The 27,390-nt window shown below is 47.8% G+C and overlaps 2 protein-coding genes across 4 annotated transcripts in view; one reads left to right on the plus strand and one right to left on the minus strand.

The window, feature by feature from the left end:
• TG (thyroglobulin) overlaps positions 1-27,390 on the minus strand; it is a 178,598-nt gene that overhangs the window by 35,374 nt on the left and 115,834 nt on the right. For both annotated transcript variants that reach the window (XM_083144855.1, XM_083144854.1), the window contains exon 41: positions 26,917-27,110. In XM_083144855.1, the coding sequence (XP_083000981.1) occupies positions 26,917-27,110 (194 nt within the window). The remainder of the gene's footprint in view (positions 1-26,916; positions 27,111-27,390) is intronic.
• Positions 1,899-23,266, plus strand: SLA (Src like adaptor). 2 transcript variants are annotated; one of them, XM_083144856.1, is made up of 8 exons: positions 1,899-2,060; positions 9,470-9,557; positions 11,512-11,614; positions 13,317-13,403; positions 15,602-15,705; positions 15,837-15,968; positions 17,109-17,247; positions 20,376-23,266. In XM_083144856.1, the coding sequence occupies exons 2-8, from the start codon at positions 9,500-9,502 to the stop codon at positions 20,620-20,622; spliced, it is 870 nt and encodes a 289-aa protein (XP_083000982.1). In that variant the 5' UTR covers positions 1,899-2,060; positions 9,470-9,499; the 3' UTR covers positions 20,623-23,266. The 2 variants fall into 2 exon arrangements, with proteins under 2 accessions (XP_083000982.1, XP_083000983.1); XM_083144857.1 differs by having other exon boundaries at positions 1,901-2,060; positions 11,515-11,614.

Genomic DNA, 27,390 nt, shown 5'->3' on the forward strand with positions numbered 1-27,390 from the left:
AAGGTTGTCAGTTTCAACTTTTTAAAAGTGGAATCTGTTTTGTCGGAAACAGACTCAGATTGTCGAATCCGCGGCTGTTTTTGACAATTCGCGTCTCTCTCTGACTCTCGAGAGCTGGAACATTGAATTCTGACTGTCGAGTTAGTGTCAGAATCCTGCGAAAACCACCAGGATTCCGACTGTCGGATCGGACCAAATCTTAAAACATCCCGTACGACCCGATGCATTGTCCCATGTGCACCGGATTGGAGTCGGGAGAATAGACGGCCCATTCATTTGTATGGGGTGTATTTTGCAGCTCGGCTCCCAGGTCCCCCTGCCCGGCTTTCCGCGGCACCCCCACCCCCCTTTCGGCACATCAAAACTTGGCACGTCATGTGCCTAATAGGATTTGAGCCCCCCCCCCCTCTCGGGGAGCTGCCAGGTAAATCAGGTCCGGCTTTTCCTTCGGACAAATCGCCCAAATGTATGGGGGTCTTCAAGGTCTATGCAATGTATGGACATCAATGATCGTTGTTATCGCTGGGGGGGGGGGGAAAGCCGCTCAGCGTTGTCAGCGGGGGGGACGGACAGCTTTGCATAGCGCAGCGCTATGGAAAGCCGTCCAAAAAGCCTCTCATCTGCTGGTATTACCAGTAGATGAGCAGCGTCCGGCAACAATGATCTGGGAGCGTGCAGCAGCCCTCACCGCTCATCACTGCTCTGTACACATTTGGCGGCTTTCATGCTGAAAGCTGCTCAGACGAGAAAACTGAATAGCTTTCACGTGAAAAGCATCCAGTGTGTGCGGGGCTTAAGTCTGGTATTATTCTTTTTATAGCGCACACATATTCCGCAGCGCTGTACAGAGAATAGTTGAACATTCACATCAGTCCCTGCCCCAGTGGAGCTTACAATCTATATTCCCTACCACATGTACACGCACACACACACAGACATTCTAGGGTTCATTTTTTGGGGAGCCAATTAACCTAACAGTATATTTTTGGACTGTGGGAGGAAACCGGTGCACCCGGAGGAAACTCACGCAAGTACGGGGAGAATATACAAACTCCACACAGTTAGGGCCATGGTGGCAATTGAACCCAACCCTAGTGCTAAAAATGACAACGCCTCTGCTGCTCAAATATATATATGATTTATTTTGTTCCCTAAGCATATAAAACTTAGACAAGTATGTTTTATCTGACGGACGGGCGAATTGCTTATGCAATTCTCAAAAGTTTTGTAAAGTGAAAATGTTTTTCGTTTAATGGACCCTTATAGGCCTTTAGCCCCTTGGTGGTATGGCCGGAAATTTCCTTGGCTGAGCAGGAGAGGGCTCTCCCGAGATATTTCTGGGCATGCCACTGTGAAGAAAGGGTGCGCCAGTGGTGAACCACCGGCGCACCACCATCCCCCTTGTCGCTGAACCCTGACCCCTAAATCCTAACCTGCAACTGGTTACCTATCCTAATGGGTAGAGGGGGGGGGAGAGTTTTTTGGGGGATTATATATATTGATTACCCCTTTGAGTGCCAACATCTCTGAAATAAGCTTAAAATACCCACTAAAAATGTCATCATTTACATTTGCTATATAAATTCAAATAAAAAATGTGGTGTAAAAAAAAAAAAAAAGATATTTCCTATATAAGGTAACATTACAGGTCATTATAATGAATATCAATGTCTGCTTGGCAATTTTCACACCTACTTTGACAAATTCCCCAGGCACTTAAAGGGCTAATGATGATCACTAAAAATTAGAAAATTAATTAGCATATTTCTTAAAATGTAAGAACTGCAATGCCAATGACAGACCAAGCTTTGAGAAATAATTGGCAGAACGGGGCTGACGGATGTCTTATTACTGTAAGATACACATTGTACTTCTCTGCAAATGATAGAAAGTGTCTTTACAAGCATAGAGGAAGTTTGTGGCCTGTTTAGCAACTGACGTTCTGCCTGAGTGTGTTACTTTCATAACAGTAACACCGGAGGCGTCTCTGACATTCTCCCCGCTGTCGCTGACAGACCAGCATCCCTGTCCTCTATAGGCTGCAATGGGAACACTTACAGGTAAGCGGAATCCTTTTTACATTCATTTATTTATTCAAAGTGTTCAACCTTTACCGGGACAGGCACACACTGAGCAACAAAGAGTCCCCTGAATTAAATGAGTGTTACTGATGGTACAGGGTACAAGTCTGGTTGCAGTATGCAGTATTTCTGTATACTAGTTATGGGCTGTAGATATTCTCTATTTACAGACACTCTCCTACCATGTACTCTGTGCTTCGCTAGAGAGGTGCAAGCAGTTAGCTGTGTTGTGTGTATGTGACTTTGCTAATACTCTTGTGCTTATGAACCTTATTCTGGTTGACTCGCAAGACTGCAAATTTCGCAGCCTTGCGAGTCCACAAGACGCTGCCTGCATGCCCCCCCCACACACACACACAAATGCCGCGATCCCCCACAGAACTGGATGATTTGCATAATCATCCATTTGCAGCCTTGCCTGCGGCAGTGGCAAATGCAGGATTTTCAGAGGGGGGTTTCTAAATGTAATCCAAAATCTCGCACTCTGCAGCGCATTGGAGTAAGTACGGGAGTCTGGGGGAGGGTAACAGCCCTGAAAATTGTTCTTTTTATACACTGGAATACAGAATTAATATTCAACATTACATATGTTCAAAAGAATAGGCTGTTTCCAACATTTAAATAAGATAAGTGGTCAGGAAAAGGTTAAACATACCATAATAACTAAATACACAAACATAATAGAGCCAGTACTGCACTTTCTAAGCTCACAATCTCCCACTTCATGGTAAGGATACTGTCTCTTCCTCCTGGCAGCTGCTCTCTGGTCCATTGTGATGTTTGAGGGCTCAGATCCACACATACAGTAAATGTGGTAGAAGAAGCTGGTACACTGGGCATGTCTATTGATCATATTACATACCAGTGCTATTGTTGTCATAATTTAAGGCACTTGCCAAGAGGAGGGGGTTTCCAAGGAAAAACCAGAACCCCCCCCCCCCCTGCATTTGCCTATGTGTGGGGACAAAATCGCCGACCATGAAATTATTTTGGAAGCGTTCTCAGATCTGAGACACCTCTGTAGTGTCTCTGATCTGTGGGCGCCCTGTGCGGGAAGCGGGCCGGCAGCTTCCCGCACCATTGGGGAATCACCATGAGAACGCCCAGCATTTTTATGGGAACGCCCATGAAATGTTGGACGTTCCCATGGGACGCCTCCCCGCGCTCCCCGGCCGCACTGTTGTTTGCGAACGCCCGGGCCTGGGCCACTCACATCAGCTGCAAATGCACATAAATAACTATGCGCAAAAAAATCAAACGCGAACGTGGGGGGGACCGATTAAACCTGAAAAAGGTCCTATGTGTAATGTGCAAGATGACTATAAGTGTTTTCTCAGCCGCAGTGCTTAACCCTTTGAGTGCCAATAGCTCTGTGTGTGCCAAAATATCTGCTAAAAATTCCAGTGTCGCTCACATTAGATATATAAATTCAAATAAAAAAATGTTGTGTAAAAATAGGTTATATTTCCTTTATATGGTAACATTACCGGCCATTATGATGGATAGAAATGTTTGGTTGGCAATTTTCACCCCTATTTTGACAAATTCTCTCGGCACTCAAAGGGTTACAGTATGTTCACTATGCAAAAACAGAATAATGTTTAACGTTAACAGTGATAATAATGCAAATCCTGCAGACGCACTAAGATAATGCTACAAATCATGAGGAGGATGAGGAGGATGATGATAGCCCTGTAGCTTTGCCACGTGTGGGTGTGGCATAGCTGACAGGCAATGGGCCTGATTCTGTTCGCTAGGCTGCATGTAATGTACAGATGGAGCGCCTCTGATCCTCCCACCGTGGATCGCCAGCATGCCTGCGCTGGAGGTCGCCGTGCAGAGATGCTCCATCTGACGAGGATGCGTGTGCGGCTCACACGCACGCGCGTCCCAGTTTCAGGACGGCACCGCCGCGGCGGCATCCTGCCCGTTTCCTCTTCAGGGAGATGGGCAGTGATAGGGGGGGTGCGGCGAGGGGGCACTGGGGGAGGCGGCGGGTGCCAGCTCCGTAGCCACCTCTGGCGAGAGCCGACCGTTGGCGGCGGCAGGCGATAGAATCACCAGCCCCTGATCCATCTGTAGGCTGCCATCTAGAAAACAGGTAAACGCCACCTGGCTGAAACCGCCCCCCCCCCCCCCCTCGATGGGAATCCCCGCACAATTGAGAAATCATTTGATGGTTGCTCATCATCGAAAGATTTTTCAGCTGTTCGCTAAGTCAGAGGTGGGAGTGGAAGTCATGTGACATCAGCCGTCCACCCCAAGCAGGAATCAGCATGCCGGTGTTAGCAGGGGCACGACCATGAAATGATGGGTCCTGCCCGGGCCCTCCAGAAGCAAATGGCCCATTGAGTGCGAAACCCGCCAATGCCATTCACGACTGGGTTTTGCGTAGGCACAAATCCCCGAACATGGGACTGGGCAGAATTAATCCCGTTCTGAATGGGGCTGAATCGCCTCCAATGTTGATATGCGGTAGGTCGACCATTGTCCGCACACCTTTACCTTTCCTAGACGGAGTTCATGTGGATGGGCGCGTATGGAAAGAGTTCCACCCAAAAAAAATCCCCAAAAACTCATGTCACCCTTTCATGTGTTGGCGGGTAGAAACGGAAGGTGAGGAAAATGGGGGGGTGGAGGTAACACAATTTTTAAATGGGGGATGGGTTAAAAACAAAAATGTATGGAGGGGCAGAAGGATGTACTATAAGTAGAGGGTGGGCAGAGATAGTGGGGCGCCGGCAATACCTACCTCATTCTGTAATTAATTAAAAGCTTTCTCTTACTTTATTAAGGACATTAAATATTAATAAGAATTACTGAACAAATGATGTGGATGCGAAACAAAGAAATTATTAGTATTGAACATTTACTGACCACAAGTTATGGGGGATCTATCTCCCCTCGCTGTGCACAAATGTGCGGACAGTCCCCCATAAAAATCACTTTTATGCAACAACGTTTTCCAAGAATATATACTTGCACAATAGTCCAACTATTCCACAATAGTGGGATGTGTATATACCATTTCCCACAGCAAAACCACTGGTTTGTTGCAACATTTGTCTTGTCGAAAGTAAGAGATAAACCAGAACCCTGATTAATTACCTGCTGCAGTTTTAGCATGCTGTACATAAGGTGGACGGAGGAAGGAAAACGGTACTGTATACACCAGCTGTATACATACACATAGGCAAATGCAGGGGGGGGGGTGGGGTTTCTGGTTGCCTTCTTCTACCACATTTACTGTATGTGTGGTTCTGAGCCCTCAATAATCGCAATGGACTAGAGAGCAGCTGCAAGGAGGAAGAGACAGGAGCCTTACAATGAAGTGGGAGATTGTGAGCTTAGATAGTGCAGTACTGGTTCTATTATGTTGGTTTATTATATGTTTAACCTTTTTCTAACCATTTATCTTATTTAAATGTTTGAAACAGCCTGTACTATAGCCCATCTGTACTGTTAAATAAAGACCGTATAAAAATACCAATTTTCACGGATGTTACCACTCCCTGAGACTGGCGTACTTATGCCAATGCGTTGCAGAGTGGGAGATTTTGGATTACATTTGGAAACCCCCCTCTAAAAATCCTGTGTTTGCTACTGATACACTTCATAGAACTGAGGCCTACAGGTTCTCTCTGGCTATTCTTTGTACCCCTCCAAATATGATACAGCTGTGCTGTAGGGAAAATAAAAGGTCTATTGCCGACTTAAGGTGCCCACACACGCACCAATCCCGGCGGTGCGATGCTATGCGATGGGGTGCGCGCTCCCGCGGCACCTCATCGCACAGTACAAAAAGAATGTGCTGCACATACTTTTTGTACTAGCTTTCTATCGCATCACATCGCATGCACAAGGCATACGATGCGATGCTATGTGTGCTAGTTAAGCACAGAACGCACGCCGGGATCGATGCGTCTGTGGGCACCTTTAGATGTGGTTTTATACACTGTATACTGTGGGAAGAAGGCTCCTCTCAGGTCATTCCATACTGTACGTTTCACTAACCAGTGATATTTACATGACTCGTGGGGAAGATTTATGAGAGCTACAAGAAAGGTAAAGTTTAGAGAAATAAAATAGCAACCTACAAGCCTTTGTCATTTTACAGGCTGTGCTAGAAAATGACATTTAGAAGCTTAGAATTTACACGGGTTGCTTATTCAACTCATTAAAGGTGAGGCAGCCTTCTTGGGTGCACTACGTAGGATTACCGTGGGGGTAATAGGCTACAGTGGTGGATCTGGGGGGGAGGTGATCACCCCTCCCCCTCTAGCATTGTGTGTCTGTGATCTCTAAGCCCTTCTTTTTGTATTCCTTGAATGGCAGCTTTGCCAGGTCTGGCGATCTTACATTGATTATGCTGTCTGACACAGTTTAGATTGATTGAGTGCCGAGTTAATGCGTCTGGGTGCTCCGATACCCTCAGGTAGTGGCTGCTGGTCTGTGGAGTTATACGGCTTACACACATGCCGATATTAAGGCATTTTCTAAGCGATTTTGCTTAGTTTGGCAAAGTCGCTTAGCAAATGCCCTCACATCGGTGTATGTGTTGGGGCTATATCGGCAGCAGTGCGCGTCCCCGCGCGTCTTTATCGCTGGCCGAGATTGATGGACAGTGTCCATCAATCTCGGCATCGGCAGGGTTCTCCCACCGGAGAACACTGGCGCTGTCTGCTCGCTTAGCACACAGAGCTGACAGCTCGCTCTGTGTGTGGGCTGTCAGCTCTGTGTGCTATGCGATAGCGGCGCAGCACAGCCCGACCTAGCATAGCTAGGTAGCCCTGCACACATCGCTATGTGTGTAGGGCCCATTAGGATTCATTCTTCAACCGCCCTCCCAAAAAGAAAAGTCTAGATCAGATCTGACCCTGATAGGTTACACCTAAAACCAGTGGTGGAACTTGTGAGTGATGAACCCAGGTGCAGAAATATAATTTGGGCCCACTTCCTCTACCCCAACCCAAGAAGTCATTGCTGGTCTGGGCAACAATGGCCCCCCAAGTTCTCAGGGGGCCCCAGTGCAATTCACCTACTGCACCAATGGTAGTCTAAAAGAGATGAGACAAAATGGGTGGATGCAGCCTAATAATGCTAGGAGTAGGGTCCCAACAACACTGTCAGGTCCATATATATATATATATATATATATTATTTTTTTTTTATCCAACCCACAAGAGCACCAGGTGAGGCATCATGGTGGCGTCCAGCACCAGGTGAGGGTCCCCCAAGGCTGGGGGATATAAAGACAACCATGGACTCAAGGCATTTGGGTGGAAAGACCCAGGAACAGCAAATGGTAGGGGGTAGAAGTACACGGAAAAACAAGCTGTAGTCAAATTAGTCCTCAGAGCTCTTTGCTGGCTTCCTATTGTACTCTGCTGAGTCAATGGAAACTTCTGCAAACTTCTACTGACCAACTTCCCTATTTGTGTCAATAATTCAAGATGTGTGTTCCTTGATAAGCGCTCTCGTAGCTGCAGTTGTTAATCACAAGCTCTGTGGAAATTAACGAGAATCAGACAAAGACTGTCGGTATAGTGAGTTAGGTGGGCAAGTTAGAAAATCGTTTTGTGCTTTTTTAAATCCTGCTTTTGCATCACGCCATAAACACCATGAATGGCAAAAAAAAAAAGATAAAACCAGGATTCAAAGCAGACAGATGACCTGTAGTTACACTGATGGTGCTTTTGTGTGCCAGGAATGTGTGGCAATGTTCTTAGTTTGTACAAATTAATCAAGAAAAGATGACTAATACAAGAGGCCCATGCCAGGTACCATGATGCAGTAGCACCCCTTATAATGCATGCGAATACTAACCAATACTGACTCACAGCACTGAGGTCTTGGGTTCGATTCCCACCATGGCGCTAACTGAGTTGAGTTTCTCTCCGTGCTTGGGTTTTTGCTGGGAACTCAGGTTTCCTCCCATACTCTAAAAATATACTGGAAGGTTTATTGGCTCTGAACTAAAATAAAACCTAGATACTTACCTACAGTACTCTATCGGTTCCTGAGGGAGACACAAATTTTTGCAGACCCCTAGTAGAGTTTGCATCGCTTCCTGATTCTGTCCACCTTCAAGTGGGCAGAATGGGGAGAAAAATAGAGGGAATCTGCGGTGCCTGCAGAGAGGACAGGGCCAGTGGTATATTTATAATGGGTGCAATGTGTGCGGTGCATACGAGACCCTCACTCCCAGGGAGGCCCACACTGCACCCATCTTGTAATACTTACCCCCTCCAAAGTCCCACGGCAAAGGAAGCAGCGCTGCTGGAATCCTAGAGAAAATGGTCGCCGTCCCATTTTTTCCGGAGGTCTGAGCATGCGCGTTAAAGTCCGAGTGGCCGGCACTGAAGAGGAGACCCAAACTGACAAGGCTGCACACGGGCTTTTTTTGCTGCTGCTATCTTTTGCCGTATGCTGTGGGGACTAGAGTGTATGCTAATTTGTGCAGAAGCTGACCCGAGCATAGGGACGCCCCTGCTGACGCATCACTTCTGTCCGATAGCTATAATTGCTGCTACATCGGAAACATCGACGCCATTCAGGTCATGTCACTGAGTGCCACTGTAGGCGCAGGCTGAGCCGCTCTAGTGGGGTGCAGTAGGGCTCTCCAGTGGCAAGTGACATCGCAACTGCTAAGTTATGCATACACGCCAGGGATTCAAAATCATCGATGGTTTATGGTCGATGTAGATTAGTTTTGCCATTGATGGGGGAGAACCGGATGGTTTTCCTCCATTGATTTCAAATATAAACTAATAGTTTTTTTCCCCCAAGGGGCCAAGACAATGAGCATAGCTCCGCCCCCAACATCCGTGAAGTTCCCCCATGTTTTGATTGGCCCATTGGCCAATCAATCAAAGAAAATAGATAACCATCAAAAGGTAAAAACATTGATGGTCATCCATTGGATAGTATGCCACTATTGAGGTCCAGTTGCACTATTGCCATCGATGACAATGGCAACGATGGCCATCCCTAATACACGCACAATGGCATCTCGGCAGCCATGACACCCCTGCGTTAACCTGACCAATCCACATTCCGCGGTGTGACCACAATCACAATTCACTCGCTGCATGAGCGCACTGCTGCTCAGATGCATGCCCAATAAGAAATCACCAATCAATTTGTGTACAATATCCTCATTACAATCACACCTGAATGAGGCATAAAGGCCCCAACAAGATGCATTTTCCCCAAAAGGGGTAGAGGCCTAATGATCCAATTAGCCAAGCTCCGCCCACTTGCTTCTCCTCTCCGGGCATCTCTGGAGAGGAACTAGACTATGTAGGTAAGTATGGTGCCTGTATTGAGGGCAGACTAGATGGTTCTTATCTGCAGTCAAAACTCTAATTCTTATTTCTGGTTTCTAGGCACATGACCAATAACTGCATAGAACAGCAATGGGGAATATAATGAGGACCGTAGCTCCACCCAACAATATTACCGCAACTCCAACAGGTCAGTAAACATCGACTCTTAGCCAATGGCTCTGCTGTAAGTATCTAGAAATGTAGTGGTAAATTTACTAATGCCTCTAAAAATAATAAGAGTTGATATCACCCATAGCAACCAGTCTAGGATTTCTCTATTGCATCCTAGAAAATGCTAGACAGAATCTGATTGGTTGCTATGGGTAACATCACCTCTTTTCGGTTTTGGAAGCTTTAGCAAATGTATGGCTCAATTTGCACCTTGTTTGTTGTGATGCAAGAATTAAACTAGGTTTAAATCCCCCTCTTCAATATTGTTAAAAGTATTTGTTTCTTTTTGGAGGGGGAGGGGGGTACTTTTTTTTTTTTTTAAAGCGGCAATCATCTAAAATGCAAAACCATGCCATGTAAATGATTGCCACTTTAAAAAAAATGCCTGACTTCAGATGGCATCCCGTAGCCATGGTACACTTGGACCCTATTACATCTCCCCACTGGTGTACGAGGAGACATCTGTATATATGAAAGGAAGCTATTTTTAAAGGCTCTTCTGTATGTTCTCTATAAATAAAACATACCTCCCAATCAGTGGCGTAACTATAGCACCGCAGCCCCAGCGACCGCGGGGGGGGCGCTGTGCATGTGCGGGCGCCGGGGGCTGCAGTGCTATAGTTACACCCCGCCGCAATCCCCCGCAGTCTTTACCTGTCTTCAGTAGTACGCGCTGGTCCCGGCTCCCTTCTTCTGCTATGAGGACCACCACAAAATGTCCGCCCCCATTTAGCAGACAGTTCTCTGAAACTGTCTGCTGTATGGGGGCGGACATTTTGTGGTGGTCCTCATAGCAGAAGAAGGGAGCCGGGACCAGCGCATACTGAACGTAGGTAAGACTGCGGGGGATGGGGGGTTTGCATGGGCGGCGGGGCGGGGGTTGGTGCGGCGGGGTGGGTGTGCGGCGGGGTGGGTGTGCGGGCGCCCTCCCTTTAACGGCAGGGGGGCGCCCAAAACCTAGTTACGCCACTGCTCCCAATCCAGTTTTTTTGGGAGCTGTCCCACCTGCGGGTAGTGTCCAGCAGTGGCATCAAGAGGGGTGCGGGCTGCTCCTTGGTATGAGGGGGTGACCACAAAATGTCTGCTCCTCCTCAGTGAAAGGAGACAGGTGCTGCACTGTGACATTATGTGCAGCACTTGGCTCTTGTCACCATGGAGGAGCCAGCACTGTAGCCGGTCAACCCCCAGCAGCCGATCATCTCCCGGACTCCCGGAGTGATGACAGCTGGGATTGGGCAGCAAGGTCACGCCCCGTCCAACAAATCCATGCTCCTTCCTGAAAGACCTAGATCCCTTTTTGCTGGCACATGTAGGGAACTTTTAAACTACCCCAGGTGTCGCAGGGCCCAGGGACGCCCCTGGTTTTCTGCATAAGGTTTTTTTTTGTTCCAGAATCTGGAGCACCATCTATAAATAAACTACAGGTCATATGAACATTAAGGGGCAGATGCAGTTGTCAGTATGGACCCACTCAGTCATGTCCTGCATTCCTCAGAGCCTCAGCAGGGACAAAAGCATAAATCCCAGCTCGTAATGCAAAATCTATGAGTTACTGGGCCTAATTTGGACCTGTTAGCGATGCTGCGATTTTTGCAAATGGACAAAACCATGCCGCACTGCAGGTGGGGCAGATGTAACATGAGAGAGAGAGTTAGATCTGGGTGGGGTGTGTTTTAATCTGAAATCTAAATTGCAGTGTAAGAATAAAGCAGCCTGTGTTTACCCCGCACAGAAATCAAATGACTCACCTAAATCTAACTCTCTCTGCAAGTTACATCTGCCCCAGCTGCAGTGCAGCATAGTTTTTTTCCATCTGCAAAAATGACTGTAGATGGAGAGACCATGGTAGTAACATTACAGGGACCTAAGGGCAGGATTGGCTGGTCCGGTGTTTAGATTTTCCACCCTTACAGTATGTGTTTTTCCCCTAGCAGGTGCTGATAGCGATTTCCTGGCCGTCCTCTATGACTACCCACCGGCTGACGTGAGCGAGCCCATCTTTTACTTCGGAGAAAAACTTCGGGTCATTTCTGAGTAAGTTCTTATATTTATCATGGATCAGATGTCCTGAGATAATAGATCTTTACCATGGAGAACATCGTGCAGAATCTCTGCAGTGTGGTCTCAATACATGTTGTGTGTATGGGATTTATACAGGAAGTGATACTGCTCAGAATCCAACGCCAGACTACCTGGAATTGATACTGCTCAGAATCCAATGCCAGACTGCCTGGAAGTGATACTGCTCAGAATCTTACTTCAGGCTACCTGGAAGTGATACTGCTCAGAATCCAAGCCCAGACTGCCTGGAAGTGATGCTGCTCAGAATACAACGCCAGGCTGCCTGGAAGTGATACTGCTCAGAATCCAACGCCAGGCTGCCTGGAAGTGATACTGCTCAGAATCCAACGCCAGACTACCTGGAATTGATACTGCTCAGAATCCAACGCCAGACTGCCTGGAAGTGATACTGCTCAGAATCCAACGCCAGGCTGCCTGGAAGTGATACTGCTCAGAATCCAACGCCAGACTACCTGGAATTGATACTGCTCAGAATCCAACGCCAGACTACCTGGAATTGATACTGCTCAGAATCCAACGCCAGACTGCCTGGAAGTGATACTGCTCAGAATCCAACTCCAGGCTACCTGGAAGTGATACTGCTCAGAATCCAACGCCAGACTGCCTGGAAGTGATACTGCTCAGAATCCAACGCCAGGCTGCCTGGAAGTGATACTGCTCAGAATCCAACGCCAGACTACCTGGAATTGATACTGCTCAGAATCCAACGCCAGACTGCCTGGAAGTGATACTGCTCAGAATCCAACTCCAGGCTACCTGGAAGTGATACTGCTCAGAATCCAAGGCCAGACTGCCTGGAAGTGACGCTGCTCAGAATCCAAGGCCAGACTGCCTGGAAGTGACGCTGCTCAGAATCCAACGCCAGACTGCCTGGAAGTGACACTGCTCAGAATCCAAGGCCAGACTGCCTGGAAGTGATACTGCTCTGAATGCAAGGTCAGACTGCCTGGAAGTGATGCTGCTCAGAATCCAACTCCAGGCTACCTGGAAGTGATACTGCTCAGAATCCAACTCCAGGCTACCTGGAAGTGATACTGCTCAGAATCCAAGGCCAGGCTACCTGGAAGTGATACTGCTCAGAATCCAAGGCCAGACTGCCTGAAAGTGATGCTGCTCAGAATCCAAGGCCAGACTGCCTGGAAGTGATACTGCTCAGAATCCAACGCCAGACTGCCTGGAAGTGATACTGCTCCGAATCCAACGCCAGACTGCCTGGAAGTGACACTGCTCAGAATCCAAGGCCAGACTGCCTGGAAGTGATACTGCTCTGAATCCAACGCCAGACTGCCTGGAAGTGATACTGCTCAGAATGCAACTCCAGGCTTAAGTATTAAAGAAAATGGAATTAGAGACAGTTTCAGATGGTCTGCATCTCCGAACATTAGAGATCGGTGCATGCTCGGGTATTGTACTGCGTGTGCGCCATTCTCCTCCTGCGAAGTCACTTGCAGTACCCTATTAGCAGTAGCAGGATTTGGGGGGCGGTGACTGAGACCACTGTAAAAAATATGGTGGATCCCGAGTTTTGTAGGCGTGGCCAGTGTCTGCGTCTTCTGACACAGGCTTCATGGCTCCAACCATATGGAAGTGTTCCAAAATACAGACGGGACAACTACTGATGTTTGTCATTAATTGTCTGTGTTTCCCATTACAGTGAGGGTGGATGGTGGCGAGTGGTGTCTCTGAGATCAGGCCGTGAAAACTACATACCAGCCAAATGCGTGGCAAAGGTCTACCATGGGTAAGTGGTGCCCAAGCACTTCCGTTAATAAACTAGTTTTTCAAGTATTTTCCTTTGACTGGATTTCGCAAGCTAACAATGGGACAAAGAAGGATGGCCATTCACCATCGATGGTTAGAAACCATCAATGTCATTAGCCAATGGTACCATCGATGGTAGGGACATAGATGGTTTCCCAATGTCGAGGGTTGCCTTGGACCAGATTTTTTCAAATCAATGCATGTGGACACAGTGCCGCAGCTGCGGTGCAGGTCTGCAAGGCTGTCAGCCCTCCCATCAGCCCTGCACCGCCCATTGGAGCAAAGTACTGATTTTCAATGCTTCGCGTATGTGCAGAACACGTTCTTCCAAGGAAACAGCAGTGATAGTAACTCCAGCCACACCTTTAATGACCTCCAGTATGTTCTGACGGATGGAATTACCCGCCTCACTGATCTGAGCGGCTGGGCTCAGCTGTCAGACAGAAGATTAACCACACCCCCGGCTCACATAAAGCACTGAGTGCACCAGCAGGAATGGATGGCCCGCCTTCCTGACATTACAGGCTGATCTCAGCTGTCAGTCAGCAGCCAGCTCTTCCCCCCAGCTCCGACTCCTACATCTGCAAACCATTGATGGTGTTCCCCATAGAATAATATACTACCATCAACGGCTCAAGGCACCATTGCTATCGATCGTTTGGGAACAGAGTAGGATAATGAATACAGAGGATCACATCAAACCTGGGAAGAAGAAGCTTGCAAGTTTCCAAGTGCCAGGGATGGGCATCTGTACCACTCCCTCAGGCTTTTGCCCTTGGCAGGAGTATCGCCTGCACCGCCCCAGTTACAGGCCTGCTGTAATGCGCCACATTGGTCAGCATTGGAGAGTGAGGAAAACAGAGAGATATAAAACAATAGGCCGAAATAAACATCAAACAAGAAAGCAATGGTAGGGAGGGCCCTGCTCGTCAGAGCTTCCATTCTAATTGGGGAACAAGAAGACATGGGCAGTCATAGAGCGCAGAAAGATTGTCAGGTTAGGGCAGTTTGCTCTACCGTGGCAGGGGGGGAATTTACTAAGATGAGAGTTCTACTTCACATGTGCTGTTGCTATGGGCAGCCAATCAGATACTCTCTATGATCTTCTAAAAGGTGCTCAATAAATAAGTCAATTCTGATTGGTTGCCTTTAGCAACATGCCATGTGACATAGAACTCCCATCTTAGTATATTTCACCCCATGAGTGGGTGTTGCCATGGGAGCATCTGTGTTCACATCTAGGTGTTTTGGTTTTGTTTTTTGCCTTACTGTAAGTAACTTCTGTTTGGGGTGAGGGGGGGGGGGAGCACCAAAATATATTTACAGGCTGACGCACTGAAAGTGTGAAATGAGACATTAGTTCTTCCTCTTATTTTCACACGGTAATATTAAATATATCACCACGGGTCGCTTTCTGTTCCTGAGCGAGGTATCATACTGCGACACCAGCAGGGATATGGGAATATAACGTATTTCTAGATCAACAAACCACCGTGGGCTGTGCAATGCTTAATCTATCTATCTATATATATTTATATAAGGCTAAATAATCCTCACCTTTTAGGTGAAGTACCACCAGTGACCACTAGAGGCCACTTGACGGACCAAATTACTCTGTAACAGAAAGTGAAAGCAAAATGATCTGTTTCAAACTTGCTGGAAATGGATAGAGCAGAGTTTCCTACTTTGTGGCTGCCCCTTCCAGGTGAGGGCAGCCAGTTCAGTGAGGCGGTGGGGGGCACTGATGGGGTGGAAAAGGGGCGGGCCGGCGGATCATCCAGAGTGGGGGCGTGATCAGCACGATCGTGTCCTCGCGGCCACACCCCTCGCCGTGCAATGCCGGTATTTTAGGCATTGCACAGGGGGGGGGCAGGGCTACAAAGATGCGATTCGCTTCATTTGCTCCCACGGACCCCCTTGCCGAGGGGAGGTGGTTGGAGACTGGCCACATTCCGGGAGGCTTGCCCCCCTTTCTGGCCATTCCGCAAGGGTAAGCAACCCTGGGATAGAGGGAGCTGTGAAGACAGAGATAGGAGCAGATAGGGACTGAGCTGTCATTTTGATTGGCTTTTGACTATTAAGTAAAATAAAACCCAATGATGCAGCAATCTCCTATTGGGCACAAGATTAGAAATACCTGAGACTTTCAGTCTCACTCCCCTGTCCCTCTCGCTGCAGGTGGCTGTTTGACGGAGTCGGGAGAGAGAAGTCAGAACAACTCCTGCAGCTGCCGGAAATGAAGACTGGATCATTTATGATCAGGCAAAGCGAAACGAAGAAAGGTAATACTCCCCTTATGTACAATGTCGCGGCTACTATCATGGGCAGGGCTGTAGTAATAATAAATATATTTATCTATATAGCGCTCTTTCTCCAAAAACGAATGCTATGTAACTGTGTTCCTTCCCTTCAGGTTCTTATTCCTTATCTGTGAAGCACCGACAGGTGAAACATTACAGGATATTTCGTCTGCCGAATAACTGGTATTACATCTCCCCGCGGCTGACCTTCCAGTGCTTAGAGCACCTGGTGAATCACTACTCAGGTGTGCGCTTAATTCTACTTTTACGCTCTCCCAACAACCAATCAGATTTTATCGATCTTCTAGAACAGTGGGCCTTATTCTTGTTCACTCTTTCTGACAAAATCCTTCTTAGATGGACAAAACCATGTGCACTGCAGGGGGGCAGATGTAAAATGCGCAGAGAGAATTAGATTTGGGTGAGATATTTTGTTTCTGTGCAGGGTAAATACTGACTGCTTTATTTTTACACTGCAATATAGATCTCACTTTGAAGTAAAACCCCACCCAAATCTAATTCTCTCTGCACATATTACATCTGCCCCACCTGCAGTGCACATGGTTTTGTCCATCTAAGAAGGATTTTGTCAGAAAGAGTGAACTAGAACAAGGCCCAGTGTTTTTCAACCACTGTGCCGTGGCACACCAGTGTGCCTTGAGCTGTTCTCAAGTGTGCCCACCGATCTAGAGATGCCCAAACCACTTTACAGCCACCACCAGTTCAACTGTTATTTACTGGTCTCTTCTTTTAATGTAAAGGGCCAATGTATTTTATTTCTGTTACCTGTGGGGACCAGTTTTTTTTTATATGGGGCCAATAGGATTGTTTTTTTTTCTATGGGGGCCTATGTGTTTTGCCCTGTGGGGATCTCATGGTGTGCCTTGGCAATTTTAAAATCTTATTTAGTGTGCCGCAAGGTAAAAAGGTTGAAAATCACTGTTCTAGAAGGTACTCAATAAATAAGAAATAGAATCTGGTGGTTGCGAGGGGCAACATCCCATCTTAGTAAATTTACCCCTTTACAGTCTGAGTAATTGCTGTGTTACATTCACACCAGTTCCTTAACCCGCAGTAAGCATTACTACGGAAATATGTTAAGTCAGAAAATTTTAGGAACATGAAAAAAAAAAATCTTATTTTGCACAAAGTGAGAGAAAACCGTCACAGAAATATGGTAGTGTGTTATGAGCAACTTATGTCTCCCTGGCAGGAGGTTTATCAGACCTTCTAGTTGCTATAGGCAACCCCTCCACTTTCATATCTGATAGTACTGCATAATGTAGTCAGCAGCACACTACATGTGTCCGTGTTACAGAAGACTGAGCGTGTGTTTCCAGCAGCAGCAGTAGTAGAACGTCATTTTCCACATGTTCTCTCCCCAGAGACAGCAGATGGGTTGTGCTGTGTTCTCACAACTCCCTGCCTCACCCAACAGTCTGTAAACCTGACCGAGGTGCTGGGAAGACACCAGGTGCCGGTTATGAGGAAGAAGAAGCCGTTCAACTGGAAGAGCATGAAGAGGTCGGTACTGTATGTACAGGAGACCCCCAGACTTGTACTGGGGAAGGGTGCCGGGCCGGCTGTAGTCAGGTTCCATAGGGCTAAGTGATACCCCTGGGCAGACTGCAAAATGCCTACCATCTGATGTGGTTGTGTGGCGGTGTTGGTGTGTGTGTCTGTGCGATGGCTGCTTTAGGAGCCAATTGGAAATCGGAACCCAAACATGATGTCACATGTTTGGGTGACATCACATGACGTCAGTGACAGCCTCGAATTCGGCGGACAGCGGCCGGAATAAAAGTCAGAATAGACCGATGTTTATTACAGAAGGGGAGGAAAATCCCTGGATGGTGTGCGACCACCAAATTATTTCTCTCCCCTTCAGCCGCATGCGAGGCGATGTGTTAGGCATCGATGACTCGAAATCATCGATGGTTCAGGGCCGATGTCGAATACTTTTTCCATAGATGGGGAGAACCAGATGGTTTCCCTCCATCGATGGAACAGCAAAACTACGTATTTTTCTTCAAAGTGCCGGGACACAGAGCATAGCTCCGCCCCCCGACACCCGCGAAGCCCCACTCCCGTGTTTTGATTGGCCCACAGGCCAATCAATCAAACACAATGGATGACCATCGATATGTAAAAATATCGATGGTCAGCCATTGCATAGTTTAGCACTATCGATGGCCAGCTGCAGAATTGCCATCGATGGCAATGGCAACGATGGCCATCCCTACCTCGCATGCTAGAGGTGGGACGGGCGCGGTTTACAGTTCACTAGGCTGCGACAACATAGCTTAGGTTTACATGGTCAAAACATAGACAATAGGTTGCAGTGAAAAAGGTCGACATAAGTTTTTTTGTGGACACAGAGTTAGATTATAATTGTGTGCCGAGTGCAGGGAGCCGTGAGAGGTGACGGGTACAGGGAGCCATGAGAGGTGACGGGTACACTTATACAGTGTCCGTGTCGACATAGACACCAAAAACGTGAGAGCCTCATGTTGACCTTTTCTATGTTGATCTATTGCTTGTGCTGATCTTTTGGCCATGCCGACCTAAGCTATGTTGACCTTTTTCATGTGTCAACCTAAGCCCTGTTGACCATTAGTGGTCGACCTAATGTATGTGGACCTTCATAATGTCGACCCTTTGTTTCATAGACTCTAGTACAGGGGCGGCCAAACCTGTCTGTCAAACAGTCCGTGTGTCTCAGGCAAACTGATCTGTAGTAGGAATGATGCAGCAGGTCTGCAAATGTGACAGTTAGTAATAACTACAGCTGTGCACCAGCTAGGGAGTCTGGGGAATGTGACAGTTAGTAATGACTACACCTGTGCACCAGCTAGGGAGTCTGGGGAATGTGACAGTTAGTAATAACTACAGCTGTGCACCAGCTAGGCACCAGCTAGGGAGTCTGGGAAATGTGACAGTTAGTAATGACTACACCTGTGCACCAGCTAGGTGATCTGGGAAATGTGACAGTTAGTAATGACTACACCTGTGCACCAGCTAGGCACCAGCTAGGGAGTCTGGGAAATGTGACAGGTAGTAATGACTACACCTGTGCACCAGCTAGGTGATCTGGGAAATGTGACAGTTAGTAATGACCGCACCTGTGCATCAGCTAGGAAGTCTGGGGAATGTGACAGTTAGTAATGACTACACCTGTGCACCAGCTAGGTGATCTGGAAAATGTGACAGCTGGTAATGACTACACCTGTGCACCAGCTAGGTGGTCTGGGGAATGTGACAGTTAATAATGACTACACCTGGGCACCAGCTAGGGGGTCTGGGGAATGTAACAGTTAGTAATGACTGCAGTTGTGCACCAGCTAGGGAGTCTGGGGAATGTGACACTTAGTAATGACACCTGTACACCAGCTAGGGAGTCTGGGGAATGTGACAGTTAAGCTGGCCATACATCAGAAAGATTGATCTTAAGATCGATTGCACCCATGATTGTGTCCAATTTCCCTTCAATTCCCCGGCAGTCCTTGGTGGTTTTTGGACACACAATGTACACACAATGTGCATACAATCCATCTTACAATCAATTGAGATTGTATGATTGGGTACAATATCTTTCTGATGTATGGCCACCTTTAGTAATGACTACACCTGTGCACCAGCTAGGTGGTTTGGAAAACATGGACTGCTGGTAGATCTCGAGGACCAGTTTGGCCATCCCTGATCTAGTGACTACATTAACATGACACAAAGACAAAGGTGGGCTTATGCTGGGTACACACCAGGACGACTAGGGCCCGATCCCCTCAATCTAGATCCAATTCCAACCAATTGGATGTAGATTGTGTGCTGATTGGGCCCTTTTCTGACCTGGTGTGGACCGATACCGATCCGATGCGCGGTCCCGCGGGTCGGTCGGTCGTTATTGAGATCCTACCTGCTGCAGGTAGGATCTCAATGACGACCATACAGCCGGGTGCGGGTCGCCATCGGATCGGACCCGCTCACGGTGCACATCGTGAGCGGGTCGTGCCCCCCCGCGTCACCGTGAGCGGGTCGGACGAGCCACTGACGACCCGCTCACGATGTGCATCGTGAGCGGGTCGTCCTGGTGTGTACCCTACATTACAGTAAGAGGCCACACACCGCAGAGATGCACCTCACCGCAAACAATGGAACTGGAAGCTCACACACGCTCTCTCAGTTCCACTAATACAAAAAAAGTAAAAAAAAAGAAATGGTTAAAACTACACAGTAACATTGTATATTTTTTGGTCATCCAGAGATATAGCAGACTCTGGGGTAGGAAATAGCAGTTCTCCAAAATCAATATGAAGATTGTCGATGTGGCAATGCCGACATTACAGCCATGATGATAATTGTCATGTCTGCAGCAGTATTTACCCGGTTGCCAGGTCAATTTTTTAATGGATTCATTATTTTGTCCTAATTATGTTTTTTTTTTTTCTTTAAATGCTATATAATTTAACTTGGGTCATGAATAAGACTAATCTAAAACGTGGGTCCAATTACAGATCATGTGACAAGGGTCACGGAAGTGTCGTTCTCCCTGAATGCGCTTAAATAAATCTTGTGTCTGTTATTATTGTGAACATTTGAAATAAAGATTTGATGTTTAAAAAAAAAAATTAAATAAATCTTGTGTCAACTTTCAGGTTATCGGCTCCGGTATTGCTGGAAGAGCCGGAAAACGCTTTGGAAACGGAGGACGACTCGTTTCTGAGTTACGGCCTCAGGCAGAGCATCGCCTCTTATCTCTCCCTGGCGGCAGATGACAGCCTTTCCCTCGCAACGAACGGGCACAACAGGAAACAAAAGCGGAGGTCCTGCAACCTTTCCACCACTAGAAACAGGAACAGCGACAATCCCAACCGAGCAAGTGTTACGGACGATTACATATGAGCATCGGAGCTGTTCGCTTTTTCCAGAAGCGGTCGTTCAAACCAATCACACGCGCTGTGTGCGATAAAATAATCATAAGAATCGCGGCTCCGAGATACTGTCAGAACTCATTATAGCGCTCAGAGGAACGATTTATAATGCTGAAACCACTCAGGATAATATCAACATTATATCAAGCTTGCGTCTACCTGGAGTATTTGACTTTTTCACACAAGTGGGTCGTCACTGAATCTGGACACGATGAGACACTTCAGCTATGAGAACATCTGTTTGAAATTACTGCTGTATATAACCAGCCCATGATAACAGGATGGAGGCTTGAGGCACCGCAAAGTATTTATCTTACTATATTTATATGTTAGTTGCGGTCCGTGCCCAGGTGGACAACGCCACGTAGTCCATTCCTTCTTGCACAGGATGCAATTACCTGGGCAGAACCATGTCATTTATGAGAAGGCATCAATGTGCAATAAAGGTGTCTCTGGGAATGCGGTGCGGGCGCCATGTTCCTGGATACCTACACAATGCCGCTGCACTGCACACAGGACCCCTCCTCTGTAAAACCCCCTATGGATAATGGGCCTTATTTTAGCTAGGAACGCAGCTGCTTTTTACAGCCACAAATAACAAGCTTTAGCACACTGCACTTGTGCAGAAGTATATTTATTTTGTGCATTCATGGCATCTGCGGTGTCACGCCAAAACTGGCACTTAGCATCCGGCTAGAAAACAGCCCCTAAGGGTGTGGTCACGGAAGTGGCATACCAGATCTACAGTGTCTAGATCTGGGCTGTCAAACCGGTCCTCAAGATCTACCAACAGTCCACGTTTTCCAAATCCCCTAGCTGGGGCACTTCTCATGCAGCAGCCCATCGACCGCACATAACTCCAGTGCTTTCGTCCAATCAGCAGCAGCGAGTTTTATTTAGCAGCATTAAATCAACAAAAGATGAAAGTAAATCCTGGCCTGTCCGGCTCGTACTAAGGTTCTCTGTTGGGAGGTAGGACACAGCAACAAGGAAAACACCAATCTACAGTAGCAAAGCACTCCCATCGGATTCAGTGTTCATCCTAGCACCTGCATCTTTTCTAAACCTGTACAGTTCCTCTTCCCTGCCTGGGGGGGTCACTCTCTGCTGTGATGCTTCTAGCACAGGTCTGGGCTACATAACAGTGCTAAAATACAGACCACACTGTGCTAGAAGTGAAACTGCATGGGGTTTTGAAAGATGCGGGTGCTAGCATTAACAATAACGTTCGGTGGCTCTCAGCGGCCCCCTAACCTGCACCCCAGGTAGCGAGAGACAGACTGACCCCCTGTTATCAGCCTGTCACAGCTCTCTGCCAATCAAAGCTGCTCATTACCTTTATGATCACCAGACAGAAGTGAGGCACCTGGGAAATACTATACACACAGTACTGTCTCCTCCACCATCATCTTCCCCAGTGATTCAGGGAGTAATGTATGAAGCTTGGAAAAGTGGTATCTATCCCCATAAAGAATGTTAGGGGGTGCAAGTATGGCGGTACGGGGTGGTACGGCGTACCGGTAAAACATATTGTGCCGGTACCCCGTACCGCCATAACAAATACCCCCAAATTGCTTACTGCGCATGCACGCATATGTAAGTGGGGGGCGAGGCCTCCGCCGCACTGCCACTGCTGATTCCCTTTGAAGGGGAGCACATTGCGCGTCTCTCCATCCCCTCCCTGTGCCACTGTGACTGGGCTGCCTGTCAGCCAATCAGAGCTCACGGGCCGGCAGCCAATCAGGATCCAGCCCGCGAGATATGATTGGCTGATGGACAGTCACAGCCAGGGACACAGTGAAGCTGGGGATGGAGAGACGCGTGATGCGTTCCCATCCCCTCCCTGCTGAAGGGAAGCACAGAAGCAAGCGGCGGCAGCGGGGGACTGGAGGGAGAGAGGACACCGGGACACAAGAAGACAGCCAGCACTGCAGACACGTATGGTGAGTTGTGCTGCTGCTGGCTTATTCTGGCACTGTGGGGGCATGTCTGGCACTGGGGGCATACCTAGCACTCTGGGGGCATATGTGTGGCACTGTGGGGGCATGTCTGGCACTGGGGGGCATGCTTAGCACTGTGGGGGCATATGTGTGGCACTATGGGGGTATATCTGGCACTGGGGGCATATATTTGTGGCACTGTGGGGGCATGTCTGGCACTGGGGGCATACCTAGCACTGTGGGGGCATATGTGTGGCACTGTAGGGGCATATGTGTGGCACTGTGGGGGCATGTCTGGCACTGGGGGCATACCTAGCACTGTGGGGGCATATGTGTGGCACTGTGGGGGCATATGTGTGGCACTGTGGGCATACCTAGCACTGTAGGGGCATATGTGTGGCACTGTGGGGGCATATGTGCGGCACTGTGGGGGCATATACCTAACCCACATAGTGATGGGCATCCATTGAGACTAACTTACAGTTCCACCGCATTCAATTATTAAAGGATCCTTAAAGTAACCAAATGGCTTATTATATAGCATTTTTCCTAAAGGACCCACCTGTACATTACAACTAATGTACTTTATAATAAATACATTGTACAAAGACTTTGTTACAATCACGCCATAAGCGCCACGTGTTGTATGTCCTGAAAATAAAACCTGAGAATTCAGTCACACTGCTCTCGTTAGCATATTTCCCCTAATTATTAGCTTTGCTTGTTGTAACTATGACGGACAGCAGGGTATGGGTCGGTAGATCGCCCAAACTAAGGTCTACATACACTGGGTAGACCACTGAATGTCGACGTGCCTTAGGTTGACAGACAAAAGGTTGACATACCTAAGGTTCGACAGGGTCATAGGTCGACACATGTATTAGGTCAACATTGGGAAGGTCGACAGTCAACATTTTCACATTATGTTGTCCAGAATGTTGACACAGTCGACATGGATACCGTGTCGGTGCACCGACGCACTTGCCATGCTTTGGGCATGGTGCCTCGCTACGCTTGGCATACTATTCTCCCTCCAAGCCCTAGTGGATGGTAGGGCATGAAATAACGCCTGTCGGCACATGTCGGCTAAAAAAAAAAAGTGAAAACCCCCATGTCGACCTTTTGATTGTCGACCTAATGCATGTGTGACCCTGTCGGCCTTAGTCATGTCGACCTTCTGTCCGTGTCGTCCTTCAGTGGTCGACCCAGTGTATGTCGATCTTAGTTGTGTCGACCTAACAACCGTGTCCGGGACAGCACTGGTATCTCCAGTAAAAGGCGTCCATCCTGTGGACAGAACTCATGTCAACATCAAAACCAAAGGAACCAGAAAAGCACCGCGATACATAATGAGACTATGACGGTAATAATAATTCCTTCGTACACATTACCTTAATACAATAAATAAAATGATAAAAATGTGAAAGTCCTCTTACAGAAACAATGTAGTGAATTGAATAACGTACAAATAAGTGTCATTCCTGAGCCATCCTGAATGACTGGCATGTGTTTACTCTGTAACCAGCAACATGAAGAAGCTGCAGGAAATGAGATGTGTAATCTGGTTTCATAATAGTACCGCTAATACATTCAGTCCGCAGCCTGCACACGGAAACCATTCTAATAATCTAACTCAAACATCGTGTGGTGCAAAACAATAGGATATATTGTGCATGTTGCAGACAGATCCAGGTTCTGGAGCGTGTCAGTGTGTTCTGCTGTGCATTAGATTGTACCTACCTCCCCGCATAACCCATTCCAGGATGGACTGTACTACTTACACACTGGCACTGTCACAGTGCTCAGGGAGGGGGTACTGCCCCCCCCCCCCCTTATTCTAGCTATGGTTGCAGTGCACTAGGGGCATAGTGTGGGGGTCTAGAACGCAACCAGGATGTACAGGGCTGATGGAGAAGGGACAGATACATAGGGCCCTGCTCCTGACAGCTTACAATCTACATGATGTTCACCTCTGCTAAAGCACATGGTGAGGACCCCACAGTGCGTGGCTGTATACAACATAGGGGCGGACTTGCCTACCCTACCACATTTAGCGCTTCTGATATTTGCTTGAGGCCTCTGCTGCCCCACAAATTGTACTGCAGCTCCCGGATTCCCATTGCACCCACCGTCCCCCTGCCACCCCACTGGCAGCTGCCCCAAATCGCACTGCCGCAGCGAATCCCAGATTCAGATCCAAACACCCCCCCCCCCCCACACACACACACACACACACACACACAGGTTTCCCTCTCCTACTCACTCTCTTCTAACTTTTCTGTCCTCATATCCCCCTCCCCAGCTCCTCCTTCCACACACATATTCACCTCTCCTGCTCACTCCCTCTCCTCCCATTCCCCTCCCTCATCCACACCCCCTCTTCTCCCCACACATGTTCACCTCTCCTGCTCACTATGGGCCAGATTCTGTAAGCTTCAAAAGTGATAAAATGAACAGTGATAAACAGCCAGCCAATCAGACTGTGTTTGAAACATGTCAGGCAGGTGCTGATTGGCTGGCTGTTTATCACTCTTCATTTTATCACTTTTGAAGCTTACAGAATCTAGCCCATCGTCTCCCATTCCCCTCCCCCATCCACACCCCCTCTTCTCCCCACACATGTTCACCTCTCCTGCTCACTCTCTCTCCTCCCATTCCCCTCCCATATCCACAAACATGCCCCCCTACTCCCCTTGCAGATTCCCCTCTCCTGCACACTATCCTTCTCACATACCTCTCCCACATCCACAGCACCCCATCCATCCCTCTTCCACTTCCAACACAGGTTCCCATACCTCCCAACTTTGTGAATGAGAGAATAGGGACACTCGCGCGGCTTCGTGGCTGAAAAGGGTGTGTGGCTTATGTAAATTAGGCCACTGCTTATGCAAATTAAGCCGCGTCCCTGTTTTCGGTCACTAATAGACGCTGTGCACATGCGCACAGCGTCTATTCTTTCAGATTGGGGGGGGACTCCCAACTCCCCCCCCCCCCCCCCGTAGCGGGACACTGCCGGCCGCGGGAGGGACGCGGGAACATCCCCAAAAATCGGTACATTCCTCGTTTAGCAAGACAGTTGGGAGGTATGGGTTCCCTCCGCCTTTCTCTCACTCCTCCTCAGTGACAGGAGTCAGATGCTGCAGTGTAACATTATGTGCAGCTCATGGCTTCTGTCACAGTGTAGTAGCACAGATTAGTACCCTGGGGACAGCCCAGCAGCACTGGATCCCCAGAGTGATGAAAACGGGGGTTTCAGGCCATAAGGCTATTCCCCCTACCCATGAGGCCACACCTCTACCTGCCAGGCCACACCTTATGTTTCCGCAATGGGTGTCAGCGCAGGTAGGCACTCCCCTGCCTATCACTTATACACACACACACACACACACACACTAGGGTTACATTTTGTGGGTGGCATCCAATGTGGGTTATTGGATTGTGGATGGAAAAATGAGGCACCTGAGGACACCACACAAGCATGAGGAGAATATACAAACTCCACAACGCCATGTGGTTACTTGTGACCTGTACCCACAGGAAAGGAGTTGCTGGGTACAGGTGTGAAAGTAATTCTTGTAAGATTGCACAGTGTATGGCGGTATGAGGCAGCAAGATGCCAATGAATAAAATATATTCTATATCATTAATTCCTCCACCAATTTACAGAGAACATAGTCATTCGTGCCAGCTGCTGCACCACTGCAGCTTACAATCTAAAGAGTGTATGTACTAAGCCTCAGAGAGAGATAAAGTACTAGCCAATCAGCTCCTGTCTGTCATGTTACATGCTGTGCTTGATAAAAGACAGTTAGGATCTGATTGGTTGGAACTTTGGGGCCGAATTTGCCCGATGGTCAGGGTGTAATTTTCATTTCAAAGCCTATGTACCGAAACAGCACAAACTAGTGGATATACAGTATTTGTGAAACTTCTGCAAAAGCTACAAGAAGATGTTGCCCATAGCAACCATTCAGATTTTATGAGCAACGCTACCAATTTATTTGCCCCAGGTGGTATAAATGTTCCCTACAATCTTTACCATTCGTTCAGTAAATGACACTTTGCTGAATCTTCGATAACTAATTGTGTTATATTATAGCTCCGATTTTCCCACACAGCGGAGGCGGCCATTTTGTTAAATAATTCACAAGTAAACAGTGACACCCCACATACATCTGATCGATAGATCTTAGTGGATTGATTCTCGTAAATGTAGTTTCAGATTACAAAATGGCTACCTACTGTATGCTGTAAACAGACGCTGAACGCTCTTGATGCTGTTACGTAGGATTAACAACAGATAATATTGTTGGGACCCATCTTACCAAGAGTGCCGCTCGTCTGAAGGGTTTCGCCTGGGGCAGCAATAGGTGAATGCTGGCAATGTCGGCACCTGCTCCGTTGGCAGTGATGCTTATCTGCTCGGGGTCGCCTCCGAAATAAGCAATATTTTCCCGGACCCATGTCAGGGCTGCGGTCTGATCGAGTAGGCCGTAGTTGCCAATTGGCTCAGCATCACCTGCAAAGGGGGGAGGGGGGGTTGGACCAGATTTATAAGGAATACACATACATCTGACTGCAATTATCCGGGAGAAAAACAGTTGCGCAATACGCTGATTCGACACAGCGCCGAAGTGCCGCGTCCGTGCACAGTTTAATAAACACAAATATTTAGCATCTAATTAATGCCACCTTTTCTTTCCTAGGGCCTTCTGCCTGCAAACTTGTTTGTTTGCATCGTGTCTGTTGCACACATTTGCGAAATTAACTTTTGCTAATTGTCCCCACGTGTGAGAAAT

The sequence above is a fragment of the Crinia signifera genome, chromosome 5 (assembly GCF_055691185.1).
Source record: "Crinia signifera chromosome 5, ASM5569118v1, whole genome shotgun sequence".
Taxonomy (NCBI): Eukaryota; Metazoa; Chordata; class Amphibia; order Anura; family Myobatrachidae; genus Crinia; species Crinia signifera.